The sequence below is a fragment of the Hermetia illucens genome, chromosome 4 (genome assembly GCF_905115235.1).
Source record: "Hermetia illucens chromosome 4, iHerIll2.2.curated.20191125, whole genome shotgun sequence".
NCBI classification, from domain to species: domain Eukaryota; kingdom Metazoa; phylum Arthropoda; class Insecta; order Diptera; family Stratiomyidae; genus Hermetia; species Hermetia illucens.
Window position 1 is genome coordinate 74,141,521 of NC_051852.1, and position 17,144 is coordinate 74,158,664.

The following is a 17,144-nucleotide window of genomic DNA, read 5'->3' on the forward strand; positions in this document are numbered from 1 at the left end:
CTTTAGTTACGGAAGCTGATTTTTGCTGCATTCGCATTGCCTTCCTACGGAGCAGCAGACCCTAATAATATTTGGATTCTACGATAAGTTAATTGGAATAAACGGTGAGTTAATAAAACGAAATTCTAATCGTATCAATCATATTTTATTTCTGTAAGCGAAAATTTTTTAATCAATTTATTATTGTCGCATGACACTGCGCGCTCATTGCTTCACCCTATACAAATACACAAAACATAATTATCAACTACTCTACTGCTAATGAGGTGAAATAATTTAATGCAACCTTTGAACCACCTTCTCTAAGTGTTACTCAAATGACTAAAACTATTAGACGTTCCACAATTTGAGAACTGAGTGAATATTTTCATTTTTACATGTTGCAGGTAGGAGACCATACTGCATACGGGATACGCAATAAATAATATAAAACCGTATAAGTTATTCGTTCGTTTTTATTATTCAATTGATTTCTGCTTTCAACATGACAAATAATCACCACCTTCAGTTAATAATTTCCTAATACATAAATTCCTTCACTTAAAACGATAATTTGGGACACAAAATGTCAATATTCACAGAGAATATTTACTCCTTTACTTTGAACGAGTTGATTTCACACTAGGTGAAATGCCATTTATATTTATATGTTACAACTCAAAATTGCTACTTGTTAAATAAATAAGAGTAAAATTAAGTAAAAATTATTAAAGCTCCGATGTTTCACTTGATATCAACCGAAGAGAATGTGCTATCGGCTTACATTCGGCTCCTCTCAAGTGGGCACAGAAAGGTTTCACGTTATGGGATAAAAATTGGATACAATTAACCGAATCTGCTAAAATCTTTGACCGGATCGTTTCTTATGTGTACCTTTTTGGATTTTTTTTTCTATTTTCAAAATTTACTGAGAAAATGCGTAATTGTCAATTTACTTTTTTACAGCTTTCATAAGTGCATCGGTCGAAAGGGATTTTGGACGTTCAATGGGCAGTCCAAGAGCTCGGTCCCAAATTAGGGATGCCAAAACACCCAATGCACGGGATACGCCAAACAGAACAGTATAGTAGTTCATTTCCTTCAATCCATAGTATTGTAACAAAACACCTGAGTGAGCATCTACATTTGGCCATGGGTTCTTCACTTTTCCCGTTTCAGTTAGAATTGGTGGTACAACCTTGTAGATCGACGACACAAGCTTGAAGAGTGGGTCATCTGGTAAATGCTTCAATGCAAATTCACGTTGGCAGGTGTATCGTGGATCAGTCTTCCTTAGAACGGCGTGACCATATCCTGGGACAACCTGTAATTAAGAAAACTCCCTAAGAATAAGCAACCTTCAACACATAATCAAATCTGGTTTACCTGTCCAGATTTCAAAGTCTTCCAGATGAAGTCTTTCAGTTCTTGTTCCGATGGATTCTTTCCAACTTGCTGTTGCAATTTCATGATCCAAACAAGTACCTCTTGATTGGCTAAACCGTGAAGTGGGCCTGCCAGACCATTCATTCCAGCAGCGAAGGACAAGTAGGGATCACTGAGTGCTGACGATACCAGATGCACCGTATGTGCAGACACATTACCGCCTTCGTGATCGCTGAAACAAAGCAAATGTCATGGTTTTTTTAAAAAAAATCATGTATTTAATGAAATCAGAACACAAAATAACTTTTGCAACTTTTTTGCTAAACTTTTAGTACATCAAGTTTACCTGTGAATGGTCAAGTATAACCTCATAAGCTCTGTGAATTCTTTGTTATCGAAACCCAACATTTTTGCGAAGTTAGCCGACCAGTCCAATTTAGGATCAATGGTCACGCTACCTTTGCCTCCCTTGTAAGTGTTGCGGTAGATTGTGGCAGCTACAACTGGCAGCTTAGCAATTAAATCCATACTATCTTCGTATGCGTATTCCCAATATTTCGTTTTGTGTACACCCTTTAGAAAAAATAAAGAAATAAACATCGACTTCTAACTTTCAAATCAATTGTACTTACATCTGCGTACGCCTTCATGAATTTGCTGTCGTGATTCAAAGCTGTTACAGCGCATGACAATTGCGACATTGGGTGCAAAGTTGTTGGGAAGTTATTCAACATGGCAGATACATGTTGAGGGAGTGCTGCACGTTCAGCCCATTCCTTGGATAAAGAAGCCGCCTGCGCTTTTGTGGGAACGTCTCCAGTCAACAGAAGCCAAAACAAACCCTCTGGTAGTGGCTCTGCGCCGCCCTCGGCTTTTGGAAGAACTTGTTGACATTCCGGAATGGATAGTCCGCGGAATCGAATACCTTCTTCCGGATCAAGAACAGAGGTCTCGCATACTAGGCCCTTAATTCCGCGCATACCACCATACATCTGAAAAGCATTTCGAAAAAATTAATTCATTGAGTCCTTTTCAGTCAATAATTGGAAAATTACATTCTAGGCTAACATTTTACGAAAAATCACATCCCACTGGAATCTTAAATTTCAACTTTTATAATAATAATAATAATATGGCGCTATAGTGCGCATAACTAGAATTCTAAACGCATGAAGCGACACCATGACCAAGAGGCTCAGGGGAAAACCCGGTGGCGACGATCGAGAGGAGGCAATTGCGTGGCCGCATAAAGGAAGCCATTCGGAGGAGCAAAAAAACTGCTTCAAACAGCTGTGTGACCATGCCGACATAAACCCTTAGGGCGAGGCTTACAGAGTGGTAATGAAAAGGCTGCGGAAATCACCCCAGGTGACCTATCCGCGCCTATTGAAACAGATTGGTACCACTCTGTTCCCTCACCATGAAAATAGGGGAAGGCAAATGGTTGTCCAGTTAAATGACGGCACAATACCTCCAGTAACTGTGGACAAGCTGCGGGAAATATGTGGTAGGTTCGGTGACAACAAAGCCCCAGGTTTGGATGGCATCCCCAACCGAGCTTTGAAACTGGCAGTGAAGACTAGGCCCGACCTTTTCGCCAACAGCTTCGAGGCGTGCCTAAAAGATGGAATATTCCCTGCCCAGTGGGAAAAGCAAAAGTTGATGTTGCTTCCGAAGCCTGGCAAGCCACCTGGAAACCCAGCGTCGTATCGTCCTATCTGTCTGTTGGATACAATGGGGAAGATGATGGAGAGAGTCATTTACAACTCCTGCCCATCGTGGAAGCCAGCAATGGTTTGTCAGAACGCCAGTTTGGTCTCCGACGCAATTGACATGATGCCAAACCTGGCAAAAGATGCACTTATTTCTGGCGTCTGCTGTGCTGTGGTGGCGTTGGATGTTGTGGAATATTATGTATAATGGGGTGCTTGCTCTTCCTGTCCCAGAGGGGACTACGATTGTCGGCTTTGCTGATGACCTAGCTCTACTCGTCAGACGGAAGCAGGTGAACTTGGTTTATCGGCTGATGGCTTTGAGGATTTGCAGTGCTTTTAGAACCACATCAGATGAGGCAGTATTGGTGGTGGCAGGCATGATCCCTGTTGACATTCTCGCTAAAGAAATGAGTGTCCTGTACCATGTAAGACGTACGGAGGGGCATGCACAGCGTAGAAATGCGGCAAGATCAGAGTCGCATGATCTCTGACAACGTAGATGGGACGAGTCTACGAAAGGTCGGTGGACGCATAGGCTCATTTCCAACATTAGGGTGTGGCTTCAGCAAAAACATGGCCTGACATTATTGAAGCTGACGTAGAAGCAGCCCTTTAAAAGGCAGGTAATTGGAAAACGCCGATTACAGCCTGTAATCGATATGGTCGCTGTAAAGCAGGCTGTCCACTAAAAACGAAATATCTCGACAGCTTACATCGATTATAAATCAGCCTTTGACTCCATATCACATTCGTGGTTACTACAAGTGTTACGCTTGTACAAAATCAACACGAATGTCGTTCTTCTCCTCAGAACAGTGATGAAGAATTGGAGCACGAAGCTATCGGTATCCTCACAAACATCAGGAGAGATACCAATGAGGCGTGGCATTTTCCAAGGCGACTCTCTAAGCCCACTGTGTTTTTGTTTAGCTTTGAATCCACTATCCCATCTTTTGCATGAAAGCTAATACGGGTCCCAAGTCAAACATGGCATATTGTCGAAATGTACATTAAGTCATTTGATGTCATCAATATATGGTACATATTGATGACATCAAATTGTATACCAAAGACGAAATCCAACTTCGCTCCTTGCTGGACATCACCATTCAGTTCAGTAGGGATATCGGCATGCAATTGGGTTTGGAGAAATGTCGTATAGAAACAATTGTTCGGAAAAAACATATCGACAACGAAGAATACAGCCACAAAAACCTCCAAATTGAGGGTATGGCTTCGGGCGACGTATACAAATACCTCAGCATATTGCAAGCAACAACACCAGCTGTGGCAATAATGAAATCTAAGTTACTGGGGGAATTTGAACGACGTCTGGATCTTGTCCTTAAAACTGAGCTGTACGGGAAAAATAAAATCATGGCAAACACCTTCGCCATCCCCGTCCTTCTTTATACTTTCGGTGTGATACAGTGGAGGAATGCAGATTTAGAATCTGTCAGGTAAGGGTAGTTCTTGCAAACAACAACATGCACAATAGAGCTGCCGAAAAATTGAGGATCACCATCCCACGTCATCAGGGAGGAAGGGGGTACTTGATTTAAAAACGTTGCACTACAATCAAGTGCATTCTCTTCGAGTGTTTTTCTTCGAGAAACAATCCTTTAGCCAAATACACCAGGCTACCGTCATGGAAGATAATAAATTATCTCTTTTGAAGTTGAAAAGCAGAGAATGGGATCCCGTGTCGAATGTTACTTCAGTCTAACAGAAGATCGACATGTGGAAAGAGAAATCCATTCACGGAGGTCATATCAACAATTTATTGTTGCCACCAACCAATGGTTGACTAATTATGTACTTTTCTATAAGACCGAAGCATTCCTGAAATTCAATTCAGGATGCTTCGCTCCCAACAAAAAATCACAAATGGTATATCCTTCATGACTCCGCAATCATCAACTCCAGTTGTGGGTTATGCAACTGTGAGGAGGAGACCATCCAGCACATAACATCTGCGTGGAGGATGTTGATCAGCACCGAGTACACCAATCGTCATAAATCCGTCTGCAAGATTCTCCATCAAAATCTTGCAATCTTTCACTTTTCATGATTCGTTGAACAAATTCAGAAATAAAATATATAGTAAAGACGTTCAGAACTATAAGCGATGAGAGAATTGCTGTATGCCCTATAATAGATGGTATAAAGTCCCCAGATGCATTATACATGCCTGTGCTATAGGGCCATAGCTTTTTGAATATATATTCAAAAATTCTCCAGGACCACCTATACATTTTAAGTTTTTCGCCTTCCTTCATTAATTCTATTGTTTACATTGTTTAACAACGTCGATTCCTCATAATTGTGAACTATTCACTCTCGCCTCCTAATTGATTATTCGGTCCATAGGTATCTGACTTATGCCCAACATATTATTCGCTTGCTACTGTATAGAGTAAAATTACTTAGCATGAATATCAATCTAGGATGTTGGGACTTAGCAGCATCTGTTCAAAAAATAATCCGAAAATCTCATTGTCCATTGAACCCCTTCTTGCCCTCCGGTCAGCCGAACCCAAGAAGACACATGTAATTTGCCATTTTACCTACAGCTGGTAGAACTTCATAGGATGCACGTCTTAATTTAAAATTACTTTTTCAAATATCTTGAAAATTTCACTTTTCTGTATCCGCTTATTTTAAACAATCCAACAGTCCAGATGCTTTCTAAAGTACTTGCAAGTAATTAATTCTAAATGCTACAATAGATCTATAGAAAACCAACCAATCCAACCACCCAAGTCCTATTCTGTGCATTATTCCAATAAAAAAAATGATTATAAAGGAAAGGTGGCAAAGGATAGGTCACACATGAAAACGTGGTGCTGTTTTTCCTGTTGGCCAATGTGATTCAATAGGAATAGGAAGCAAAGAATACAGAAGTAAAATTAGCCTGGCTAAACAGTGTCCCTCATTGACGTCATTTCGGAGTGTATGTATTATACGTTCAACTATATGCCTGTTTCAGAGAAATGAACCACAATGTAGAATAGGGATGTAGCCGATTTGCTATCCAAATAACGATTTCATAATCCAGATTTGGAATTATAATGAAACTCAACAAGTCTTGCCGCCGAATAATGAACGGAGACATTAATATATAATTTATTCATAAATCTTAAATATATAATGAAACCTAATATATGAGGTGCTAGATTGTCGCTGATTCATTGCTTTCTATTGGAGTATACCAGACGAATGGGCAAGTGTGAATAGATATCCATATATTAAGTCCCCACGATTATTGCCCATGGCGATAGCAAGAATAATACTACAAAATTGCAACTGGAAAATGCGAGTGACCGTTCGCCACATAAATGTACGTGCATGTGTACGCATATGTGTCTATGTGCGCACCATGTAAAAATAGATTGGCTTAGTTCAACTCAGTTTTATTGAATTACTTAATGTTTGGCGACTAGCCAGCCAAAGCAGTGCACATAGATAACTCTGCATTACAGAACAGATCGAATGTTAAGTACCTTAAATAGAATTACATATTCAGCATCATGCGGCCAGTGTTAAGTAATTTAATTCATGGATCTGATCAATTCATCGTGATTCTTGACAATGAGTTATCGCGCGAACCTATTGATCAATGCAACAAATGAAATTTTGTAGAACCATAATAGCCGCGTTCAAGAGCGGTTTGAAGGTTCCACATGATAACCTGAGGTGCCAAATGACAAATTAGCTAAGAATATTCACGCTATGCTTTGCGAAAGTTCAATACACTTTGTGAAAACACACGTTATTTGACTTGCTTGCAAAATAATCCCACACAAAACAGTGCAAAGTTATTCCAATTGGGATATGACAAAATCCTAACAAAAACATCTTAACAAGCAGGCTAGAGTTTATATATAAAATAATTATTTATAGATGGGTACGATGCGGGGAACTGCAATCTTCTGGCATGAAGATCGGTCATTTGCCCAAATGGTTTCACCTTTTAGGCGGATTTTCAAAAAACTTTGGAAGACTTGCTAGATTTAGAAATGTTTATAGAATGCCATTCGATTTATATGCTCTCGTAATCCCGGAAAAATTAAAAGATTTTTTATCCTGCCAGTTGCCAATCATTTTCTGAACATAAGTATACCACTCATCAGAGAATATTAGCCGGGAAATCACAATGTATAATAACCGATCACCCAAATTCTTTTCCACCTCGCAATTTGTAACTAAAATCGATTTGGCTTGGAAAGGTCATTTGAAATGCCTTTGAATTCAAAAGAATATTGCACTAATCGGAAAGTACATTGTAGTAAGTAACCAGAACTGCATATATTTTGGCAGCCCGACAAATGTTAATTATAATGGCAATATTGTTGCTTCAATTTCGAGTCCTTGTCGTCATGCATGTTTATGTTCGCTTCTGTGATCGTCTCACCGCTGGGAGAGATTCACTTGGACAACATTGGGTGTGATGATAACGAAACTGAAGCACAGTCAAGTTAAATGGGGGAAATGGGAAAGAAAACAACAGAGTTTATGTGGATACCCTATACTCCACAAAGGAATTAACGGAAGATATACATATAGATATTAACATACAATTAGAATAAAAAATTAATGCTGTCTATGGCCCCAATATTTCTTTTATTAAGCTATAAATTATATCTAAAATTTGGCGCGGATCGGGGGGTGAAGAAAAGGGTCCAATATCCTCTCGGGCGATGAAATAAGTTAAATCTGTTTGGTAACACTACGACAAAATATATTCGTCGGCCGTGGTAAGTTTACAACAAACAAAAACAATTAAGAAATCTTCCCACTATAACACTTCTTAAAAATTTTGTATTTCTCGAACGTGTTGACATTTATATGTATTGAAATTTCGTTTCTTCGAAGATTATTTTATAATTGTATTAGCTGAACAACACATTCCGCGCTCCTTTCCTGCGAGCTTTTTGATTTTGGCTCCTTATAAGAAGCAAGACTCAAGGTAGAAGGACTAGATTTGACAAAAGTTAAATTTTTGCAAATCAGAATTTCTGATATAGGTGCATTTTTCGCACAACATTTTTGAACATTCCGTTATCAGTTTTCTTGAAACTAATAAACCAATTTGCATGAAATTTTAATTATATACTCTATACATGTATGGCTATCGTCCCTACCATAATCAAGTTAAACTATAAAATTTTACAACTTCTGTGTAATATAATATGTACAACAATAACTGTTTTTTTCTCTTTAATCGTCCGCCAATTTGCCATTTTTGCATTTAAGATAGGAACGAAAGCCTCTTGCTCAATGACCACAAATCTTTTTAATTTTTCGGTTTTACGCCACCCAATAATAATAATCGATACGCGATAATCTAATTAGACCTGAATCTTGAAGTGCGTTAGATCACTTTATTCAAAACCGCGCACAAAAGGTCTACAGTGGACTGTAGGAAACAATGTGATCAACGTTGAACTCGTCTGGGATTATTAACCTGATTTAACTAACATACTCATTCACAGCTGAGACGACTAATATCCTAGATTTGAAACACTGGCCTTTTTTGTTTTTTTCTCCCCCCTATATTACGGGAGAATTGAAATAGCCACGAGAATAAAAACGGATATTTAAAGTATTAAATGCGCCCTAACTAGTTCAATATAAAAATTGTTGAGGATACCTGTTATTCTGATCATTCGAAAGTTGTTGTATCTGATGAAATGACTAAATGTTTAATGTGTGTAGAGCTTGTAAAACCTTTTTTATTTGCTATTACGATGAAGTATTATATGTTTATGTTGAAAACTAACTTAATTTTTTGTTTACGTTGAAAACTAACTCAATAATAAAGAACTATATGACTATCAAACTTGTTTGTAAAGAAAAATGTTGACACCTATTATTTTGTCCAGCTTTGTAAGTCAAACGAAGAAATTTTTTCAATAAAGTCAATACCTTGACATCTATTAAGTTTCCAGGATTCAGAAGGAACAAAACAAAAAGTGGCCAGAACAGTATTTTAATGAAAGTTGACTAATTTTGTAAAAGAAAACCTTGACCGACTTCCTTAAATGACAATAGTAATTTCATATTCATCTGGAATTGAGAATGGCTCCGGTTCCATTGAGCCCGTGTGGAAATAGATGTGAATGATACCATCCGCAAATTACTTGTGTCAATCATCGTAGATTTTGTTAATGTTGACGAACAAGGTGTATCACACAACTTATAAATAAATAATAACAGATTTACGCGTGGGCTTTACCAGCTATTTATACTCTAGTACACTCACACTGAAATAGAAAAACATATAAATTCTATTGGTCCTGTATACTCACCATGTCAACTGTGACTTCTCCAACTTTTGTATTGCCATATTCCTTTCTGAAGCTTTTGACACGCTCTTGCTCTTTCGGGATTTTTGCGGCGAGGACATCGCGGAGACTCCCATCAGCCGAAATGTATCGAACACACGTTATCAAAGTTTTCTAGAAGAAAAGAAAACAGATTTTATAAATCTCTAACCGCCAGCAAAACAATATCGGTTATTTTAAAAAATCTTAACGGTTTTCACTGAAAAACCTCTGGGAAAACCAAAGGAATGGGTTCATGTAAATACCGCTACAGAAACTGTACAAGTAATTAGTGCCTATATCCCGGGTTGCTAACGTATAATTACAAATTTTGTAATCTAAAGCTACCGGACAGTAAGACAAAGAATGTTGACACGTTTTCAAGTCGAATCATGTAGGAAGTTAATCCTGTCAATTGTAAAAGCAAATCGCTGATATAAATATTTCATCACTTTCAATAAGAATACATATCGTTATCATATTATGATTTACTTTTCCATTCGCAATTAATGCTGATACGCCCCTTTGATAACGTAGCCGTCTCGAAAAGCGTTACTTTATAAATTAACGTGGGCTAATCTTTCAATCTGTCTTATCTTATCAGAACAGGATGACACGTAAATAGCGCAAACCACATGTTCTCCAGCTATCTTTCAGATTCATCATCATGATGACGGCAACGTTTTGAATGTTGCATCGCTGTCACCTGATCATGTGCGCTAAGTGTACGTTCAAATTCACGGGGTTACGTAATGCCTTCTAATTCCATGTGTCTCACAGTGAGAGTTCTTATTTTGGAAAACACTAAAAACTTTTCTCACAAAGTTTCATCTGCTAATCAATTTACCATTTTTCTGAAGATGTACCAATAGGCATGAGCTTTTAAATAATTATCAGATTATGCATCATCCAACTCCCGCAGATATTTTATATATGTATAATATTATATGTAATATATGTATAATTGTTTCGCAAGGGCGTATTTCGCCTACGATGGATTCTATAAGCCAAGGACGAGTTAGCAAATATTTATGAGTTTGGCAAATGAACCTATTCGTCAAAATCATCACTTGTATTGGATGGCTCACAACAACCGAAAACAACATTTAACGCATCGCCAAACGAACCTCGAATGTGCGATTTGAAAATCCAAGCGTTGATTGCAAAATAGATTAGGCAGCTAATATAATACTTGGTCACAAGACTCTTCTCACTTATAACTAGAACGCTAATAGCACTTATGAGTACATCAAACTGAACATTCTAATTCACTAAATTGCTGTATCTACAGTGCATATAAAATTTGCTTTCTCCAGAAGCCACAATCTCCTGATTACGTACATGTGTTACACAATCAGATAAAAACATCATAATTAGCCAACACAAAAATTTCCAAAAATAAGAGCCTCATTTGTATTGGTTAATCAAACGATGTGTCTTCAAACTTTATCTCGAGAAAGGTCTAATCTATATAGTATATTACACAATTCACCATGAATTGAGGTTTTAGGAAACTTTCCCCATTCTACCTAAAATATTTATATCTTCTATTTATCTGTAGAACTTTTTAAGATTCCAGCTTATCTGTAGAGTTTCCCTTGCATACGGATACGATATATATATGCATAAAATTTAAAAATAAAATAGAGATGGAATGAAAAATAATAAAATTTGATTGAACATGAGTGGTGAGGAGAGAATTTTCTCCATACAGCCCTGGACGTAAGTGTATAAATTCCAAACCTCAAATTATCACTTCCTAGGACTGTAGGCGCCATAAAATCAAATTCGCACACACTACAAACGTAGACATATACATTTGAAGGAGGTGAAATTTATTTGAATGAAAATAAATCTTTTATTTACAATTCCGGGAATTTAGATGTGTCAAGTATACACGTTTGAAAAACCAATTTAAAAATTAAAAAGAACACAAGGTTCTGTTACAAAACAATTCTTGGGTTGTCGGTCAATAGAATTTGTTGGTGGACAAAAGCCTTCAAAACTAGTCTACATTTATCGTTTCGGAAAAGATTGCATTTCATTTTTTTTTTTTAATTTGCATTTTCAAAAAACCAACGAAAATCCCAGTATCCACTTCATGAATTCTTGGCTCTCTAAAAATAATTTTTCTTAATTCGCTACGCATATTCTATACGTCATACAAACAGCTTTTTCGGACCCTACAATTCTTTTATAAATATTTTTCTGTTTTTCCTTCCAAGTTTGCTTGCACTGAGTGTGAATGAATAGAAAATGAAAATACAAATTCTTCAACATATTTTTCTTTTACGAATTTGGAAATTTTCGTCAATTGTTCATGGGAAAGAAATCCAATTTAGACGGTCCGAACATTTTTTTTATTATTTGCATGGTCTCAGAAAAGTATCATATTAATGAAGCCTCTAGGAGGAAAAGAAGCGGTGGAAGTCTTGGAGCTGAGCAGTTTCCACCGAACAATTGGAAATAAATCTTGTTTTTATTACTAGTAAAATAAATAGCAAGCAGTACCATGAATTGTTGAAAGAAAATCTTCTCCCGTCAATAATAGTAAAATGGATATTATTTTCCAAAAAGGTTCACTTGGGGTCAATAACATGGGATTCTTTTAGTCCCGATCTATAGTAAATCTTATTGAAAATATTGATGTGTGGGGCATGGTAGCAAGAACTACGAAAAACCAGAAATCAATCACTACAGAGTCGTGAAATGACAAACGCCACATAAAACTTCTATTATAGATTATCCCACATTATAATAAAAATAATCGCTAAAAGCATTAACATAGTTAATGAATCGTTTCTTACGTGAATTTATAAATGTTTCCAAGTGGCAATAATATTCAGAATATAATTTAATAGCGATTAATCAAAAAGGCCTACTTTGAAAGTTATAGAACCTATTTTAGAAAAACCACCCATAAGTTTGGTTCTAAACAAGTCTCGAAAGCGAAAGCTGAACACTTCAGGAATGAAAGCCTTGTATTTCCTTATGCAAAGAACCTTGAATGCAGGACATATCCACTTGCACATAGTTAAACATTTTATTCCGCGCTATTGTTTCAAGAGCCGACTTCATGAATAAGTACTGTGTCAATAATAGTCAACTTCATACGCTTCATACTAAGAGTTCAGCACTATAAGCGACTGTGCAGAAGTTCACCTAAAACAGATACAAGCAAGGCGGAATACCGTAAGCTGGACGCTTTTGTGTTCATCTTGCGTGAGAAACTATGCACGCTTTTCCACTCGTACATAGCCAAAAAATCAAAATATTCCTTGATATGTCTCAAAACTCATATAAATTCACTTTATATGATAACGACGCCATGCACATCTTTGAATGCAATGATTTCACGTGAAATACAAAACTTTGACCTTCTATAACTTTGTCAATAATAGTTGGATTGCCTTTAAACTTCAGAATTCTGTCTAATATTATCACTTCAACTGATGCCAAATTTTGTACTTCTAGAATGAACTTAAGGGGGTCATCCCGTATGTCGGGTTGGAGAAATCGATTTTTTTTTGCAAGAATTGTATCTATATATAGTGGAGAATATGCGGGCAAACGGATTTTCCGATATTCCGAGTCGTTCAGAAATTACAGTGTTAAACAGGTAAGGGATTTGCAGCCGCGGCTAGAGTACTCGATGAGAAAGAGCATCGAATCTTTTTTTACCTGTTAGTATTTTACCTGAGCCTTATAAATTCGAACACAGGTGTAAATATTTAAACCAATCAATTATCTAAACTTATTTGCTGTTTGGAATAAAAAGGATAATCCAATCTAGAGTGAGCACTGAAAGGCTTTCAAGCTATACTCAGTTATATTTTGTTGTAAGTATTGTGCTGTTTGTGTGATCAGTGATTTTTTTAAATGGATCGTACGAAGGGAGATCGCTTCAACGTTCAACGTCATGCTCGCACTAGAAAACGAGTGTTTCATAGGAATCAATACTTATCAGAGAAGAAAAAGGACTTCGCATCAACATCAGCAAAGAAACTTTTAGCAAGCATGAATATGGATGTTCCAATTGCGACAAGTTTTGTATATTGGATTTTGCTGGAGTTTTCTCCGGTATTTCTACAAATTTCTGCAATTGATAAAATATACGTGGTAGTAAAAAAGGAATGCGTAGGACGTGTCGAGAATGGGAACGCGGCTTAGAAATGCAAAGAAGAATCACAAAGGCATTGGTTGAAAAGGAGCTGGAAAACTTACTGATAAGGTTATTTACGACCTCACTACATTTTTTGGGCTAGTTATTCGTCGACACGCAAATTCGATAGAAAGAATGAAGCAAGAAATTTGGGTAACTTTCTTCCATAAATGTTCTACAGACGAAAATTCTCAGCATCAAAATTATCCAGCAGGCGAGGACAATTGGTGTAAATGGCGCAAAGCGGAAGCTAAAGGAGAACTGGATAGTTTCCACCACGAGAAGGCACCTTTGAATGAAGAAGTTCAAACAGTCATCAAACCAATCTACGAAGATTTGTCACGAGATGATCTCTTAAACAGATGTTTAGGAGCAGAGACCCAGAATAACAATGAGTCGTTAAATGCATTGATCTGGACTCTCGCTCCTAAACACTTTTATTCTGGGGCCAAGGTCGTAGAAATAGCCACTTTTCTGGCTGTAAGTATTTTCAATGAAGGATTCATTGGCATTCTTAAAATCCTAGTGACAATGAGATGTCAAGTTGGTTACATATGTCAGGGTTATGTCGACCGCCGTAATGAAGCGCGAATTTGGCGGTCCGAACGACGACTCGCTACAAGTGCCAGAATTCAAACCAGAGAGCAACAATCGGGCTAACAAGACTTTTTTGAAGAAATGGAGAAGAATGGTGCTCTCTATGGACCAAGTATAACAGATTAATGGTAAGTTAAAATTTTACTGTTGATAATCACATGTAAATTTTCAAATGCGTTTTTCTCGAAACTGCATCTTGAAAATCGGCTGCCACCACAGCTCACAATCTATCCAACCAAATTCTTTGAAATTTTCACGACTTCTTTAATACATATTTCTACAGTCCGCAAACTAGGATAATTGCAATCGGACGGGTCGGTTTTTTTTATTCATGAAAAAAGCCGTAAAAAAACACCAAAATCCAAAAAATTGAGTTTAAAAGCCCACAAAAAATTTCCCTTTTAATATCTGCTAATGATCCTAGTTTGCGGAGCGTAGAATTTTGTCCACATTAAAATGCCATTTAGTTTTTTTTCATCAGATGAACACAGCGCCCTCCAGCGTGGCAGCAGAAAAACACCTTTTTTTGGACATGGGTGCATAAATTGACACGTATTCCGAAAAATAATTATGATATATCATATATAGTAGAGATATCATATGGAGAAAAAATCACGTTTCTATCTTTATCCAGTCCTCCAAAATAATTTTTCAAAAAAAGGCAAAAAAACGGCCTTCACACGGGATGACCCCCTTAAGGGTAAACTTTTTAAAACATAGTAATATACTATTACTAACTTTATTTGAGCACATATCGTAATTGAATGTATTTTGGGGCCTAAACAGGTCTAGACCCAGACAGATGGAAAAGTAGCTTCATCATAGATGGCATTTATTTTACTCGTATTTCAATTATTCTATTATTCTTGTTAATTATGACGTCAGCATCTTAGTTCTAAGGGTTAAAATGCAGTAAATTCACGTGAAATTAATGATTTGAACTGTTACAATTTTCATATTAATAACAGGATCGACACAAACCTTTCCACTATTATGTGCGATACTATCCTCTATGCTATTAAGAGTCCTGATCAGATATGGAAATGGGATATATTTAGGGATTTAGATTTCATATATGCGCATCACCCTGAATTGTTCTAGACTTTTGGGTTGGGTAGATTGCGAAAACGGGTCCTGTCTCACTTTAATTTTGCACATTATGACTCCTTAGTCCCCTATTTTGCAATTCACGTGAAAGCTAAACTCTGCTCGTGAAAGTACTAATTGCGATATTCGAAATATTAGAACAAAACAAGTCAGAAAACGGGAAGCTAGACGCTTCAAGTATGAAAGGTTTCGTGTATTTCTTTTATAAAAACAGTTGAGTAGACATTTGTCCCATTAGAACATAGCACGTCTTGGGAAATCTTGAATTTGCACCGAAGCGACAATTTTGACCTATTATACTTTGTTAGCAATAGCGGCATTTCCCAAACTTGGTAAGATCGTGACTGTAGAATGAACTTAAGGGGCGTTTTGCAGTCAATTCGAGTTTCCCTTTTGAAATTAAGCGTACAATGATGTAACTCACTGTGTGCGTTCACAGTTCCTACCTTTTCACCAAATTTGGTGTCAATCGCTACAACGGTTTCCGAGAAAAATGCGTATGACAGACAGGCACAAAACCTTAAAAAAGTAGATCCCCCCCTTTGTATGTATGGAGAACCCTCAACTGAACACAAATTTATGCCACTCACTATATGCGTGGGATTTCATATTTCCCATATGTCTACCATGTTTTTGTTTTACACAAACCTTAATGGTGTATATTTTTATAGCATTATGGCTGCTTTGTACGAATAGTGCACATTGCATCTGGTAAATGTAAGAACATAAATTGCCCTTAGTATCGTTAAATTAGACCTAAAACGCTAAGTCCAGATTACCAAACAGAAATTCAAAATGCATTGAACTCGGTGAGAGCTCAGCTGAGTCGACTGATATCCAGCCAGTGACCATTGAATCGCGACTGTATGTACTTATACTGGAAAAGTAGATGGATGAACTTTGTTAAGAAGCGAAAATAATAACATATTTGCAGAAATAAGGAACTTTCCACTCATCAGTTCAAACTTATCATAGTATTTTATCTTCTCTCACGTCGACCACGAGATTCTCACCGAATTCATAATTCAATTCTACTTGCGACTCTATAGACATACATAAATAATCATATTTGTCAATTCTCTGACGTGTGCATCGCAAATATGCGAAATTTGGAAGTCTAGTTTAATTCGATAAGATTATATGATATAAATTGGTACAAGTGCCGAATTAATTGGTTTAAATGGCTTGTGCTGGTTGATGTATAGAAACGCACGTAGACGCTTATTTACGGGTTTCTGGTTTTATTAAAGTAAAAAGTAAAGTAAAAAATTCGCATACTGATTGGAAAACAATCGTACATCAATTAAGCAAACTTTGTCACAATAACAAAAATTTACACCTACTTGACAATGAAGAAAGCAAACACTCAAATTTCGGAAAATTTCCATGGTTTCACCGGTTACCACATATTCAACCTCCATGAAATTCCTCAAAGACATTTGTACTAAATTACGCCTTGAGGTTAAATTAATAACATATCTTATGTTCATCTTATCAAAGCTGGAAACGATTTGTGTCAGTATTTTCGTACTTTTTGAAGATGCCAACTTTAAAATAAATTAGATTTTACATAACAATGTAAAATAAAGTGATGGATTTTCTTCTTTAAATAGAAATATTTTATCGTCCATGAATGCCTGTGTTCGTTCGTCTTGTCTCGTTGCTATGATCTTACCACTTTATGTGTGATTATAATGAAACTGAAGCACAATCTGTTACAGTCAGACTGTGTGGATGTCCTATACTACACTAAGGAGTGACTAGGAAACACTAATGGTTCTAAAAGCACCGTCACCAATTACATTGCTTTGATATAAAGTGCATCCATCAATTTCTAATTTTCTGACCCCATCCCACCCCAGGCAGACAGGT

At 36.9% G+C, this 17,144-nt stretch overlaps 1 protein-coding gene across 1 annotated transcript in view; it reads right to left on the minus strand.

Moving 5' to 3' along the window:
* Positions 1-437: 437 nt before the first annotated feature.
* LOC119653680 (probable citrate synthase 2, mitochondrial) overlaps positions 438-17,144 on the minus strand; it is a 28,568-nt gene continuing 11,861 nt past the window's right edge. The window contains exons 2-6 of the mRNA XM_038058534.1: positions 9,392-9,541; positions 1,998-2,357; positions 1,712-1,938; positions 1,366-1,597; positions 438-1,303 (exon numbers count right to left, since the gene is read on the minus strand). Coding sequence (XP_037914462.1) covers positions 932-1,303; positions 1,366-1,597; positions 1,712-1,938; positions 1,998-2,357; positions 9,392-9,541 — 1,341 coding nt within the window. The 3' untranslated portion in view covers positions 438-931. The remainder of the gene's footprint in view (positions 1,304-1,365; positions 1,598-1,711; positions 1,939-1,997; positions 2,358-9,391; positions 9,542-17,144) is intronic.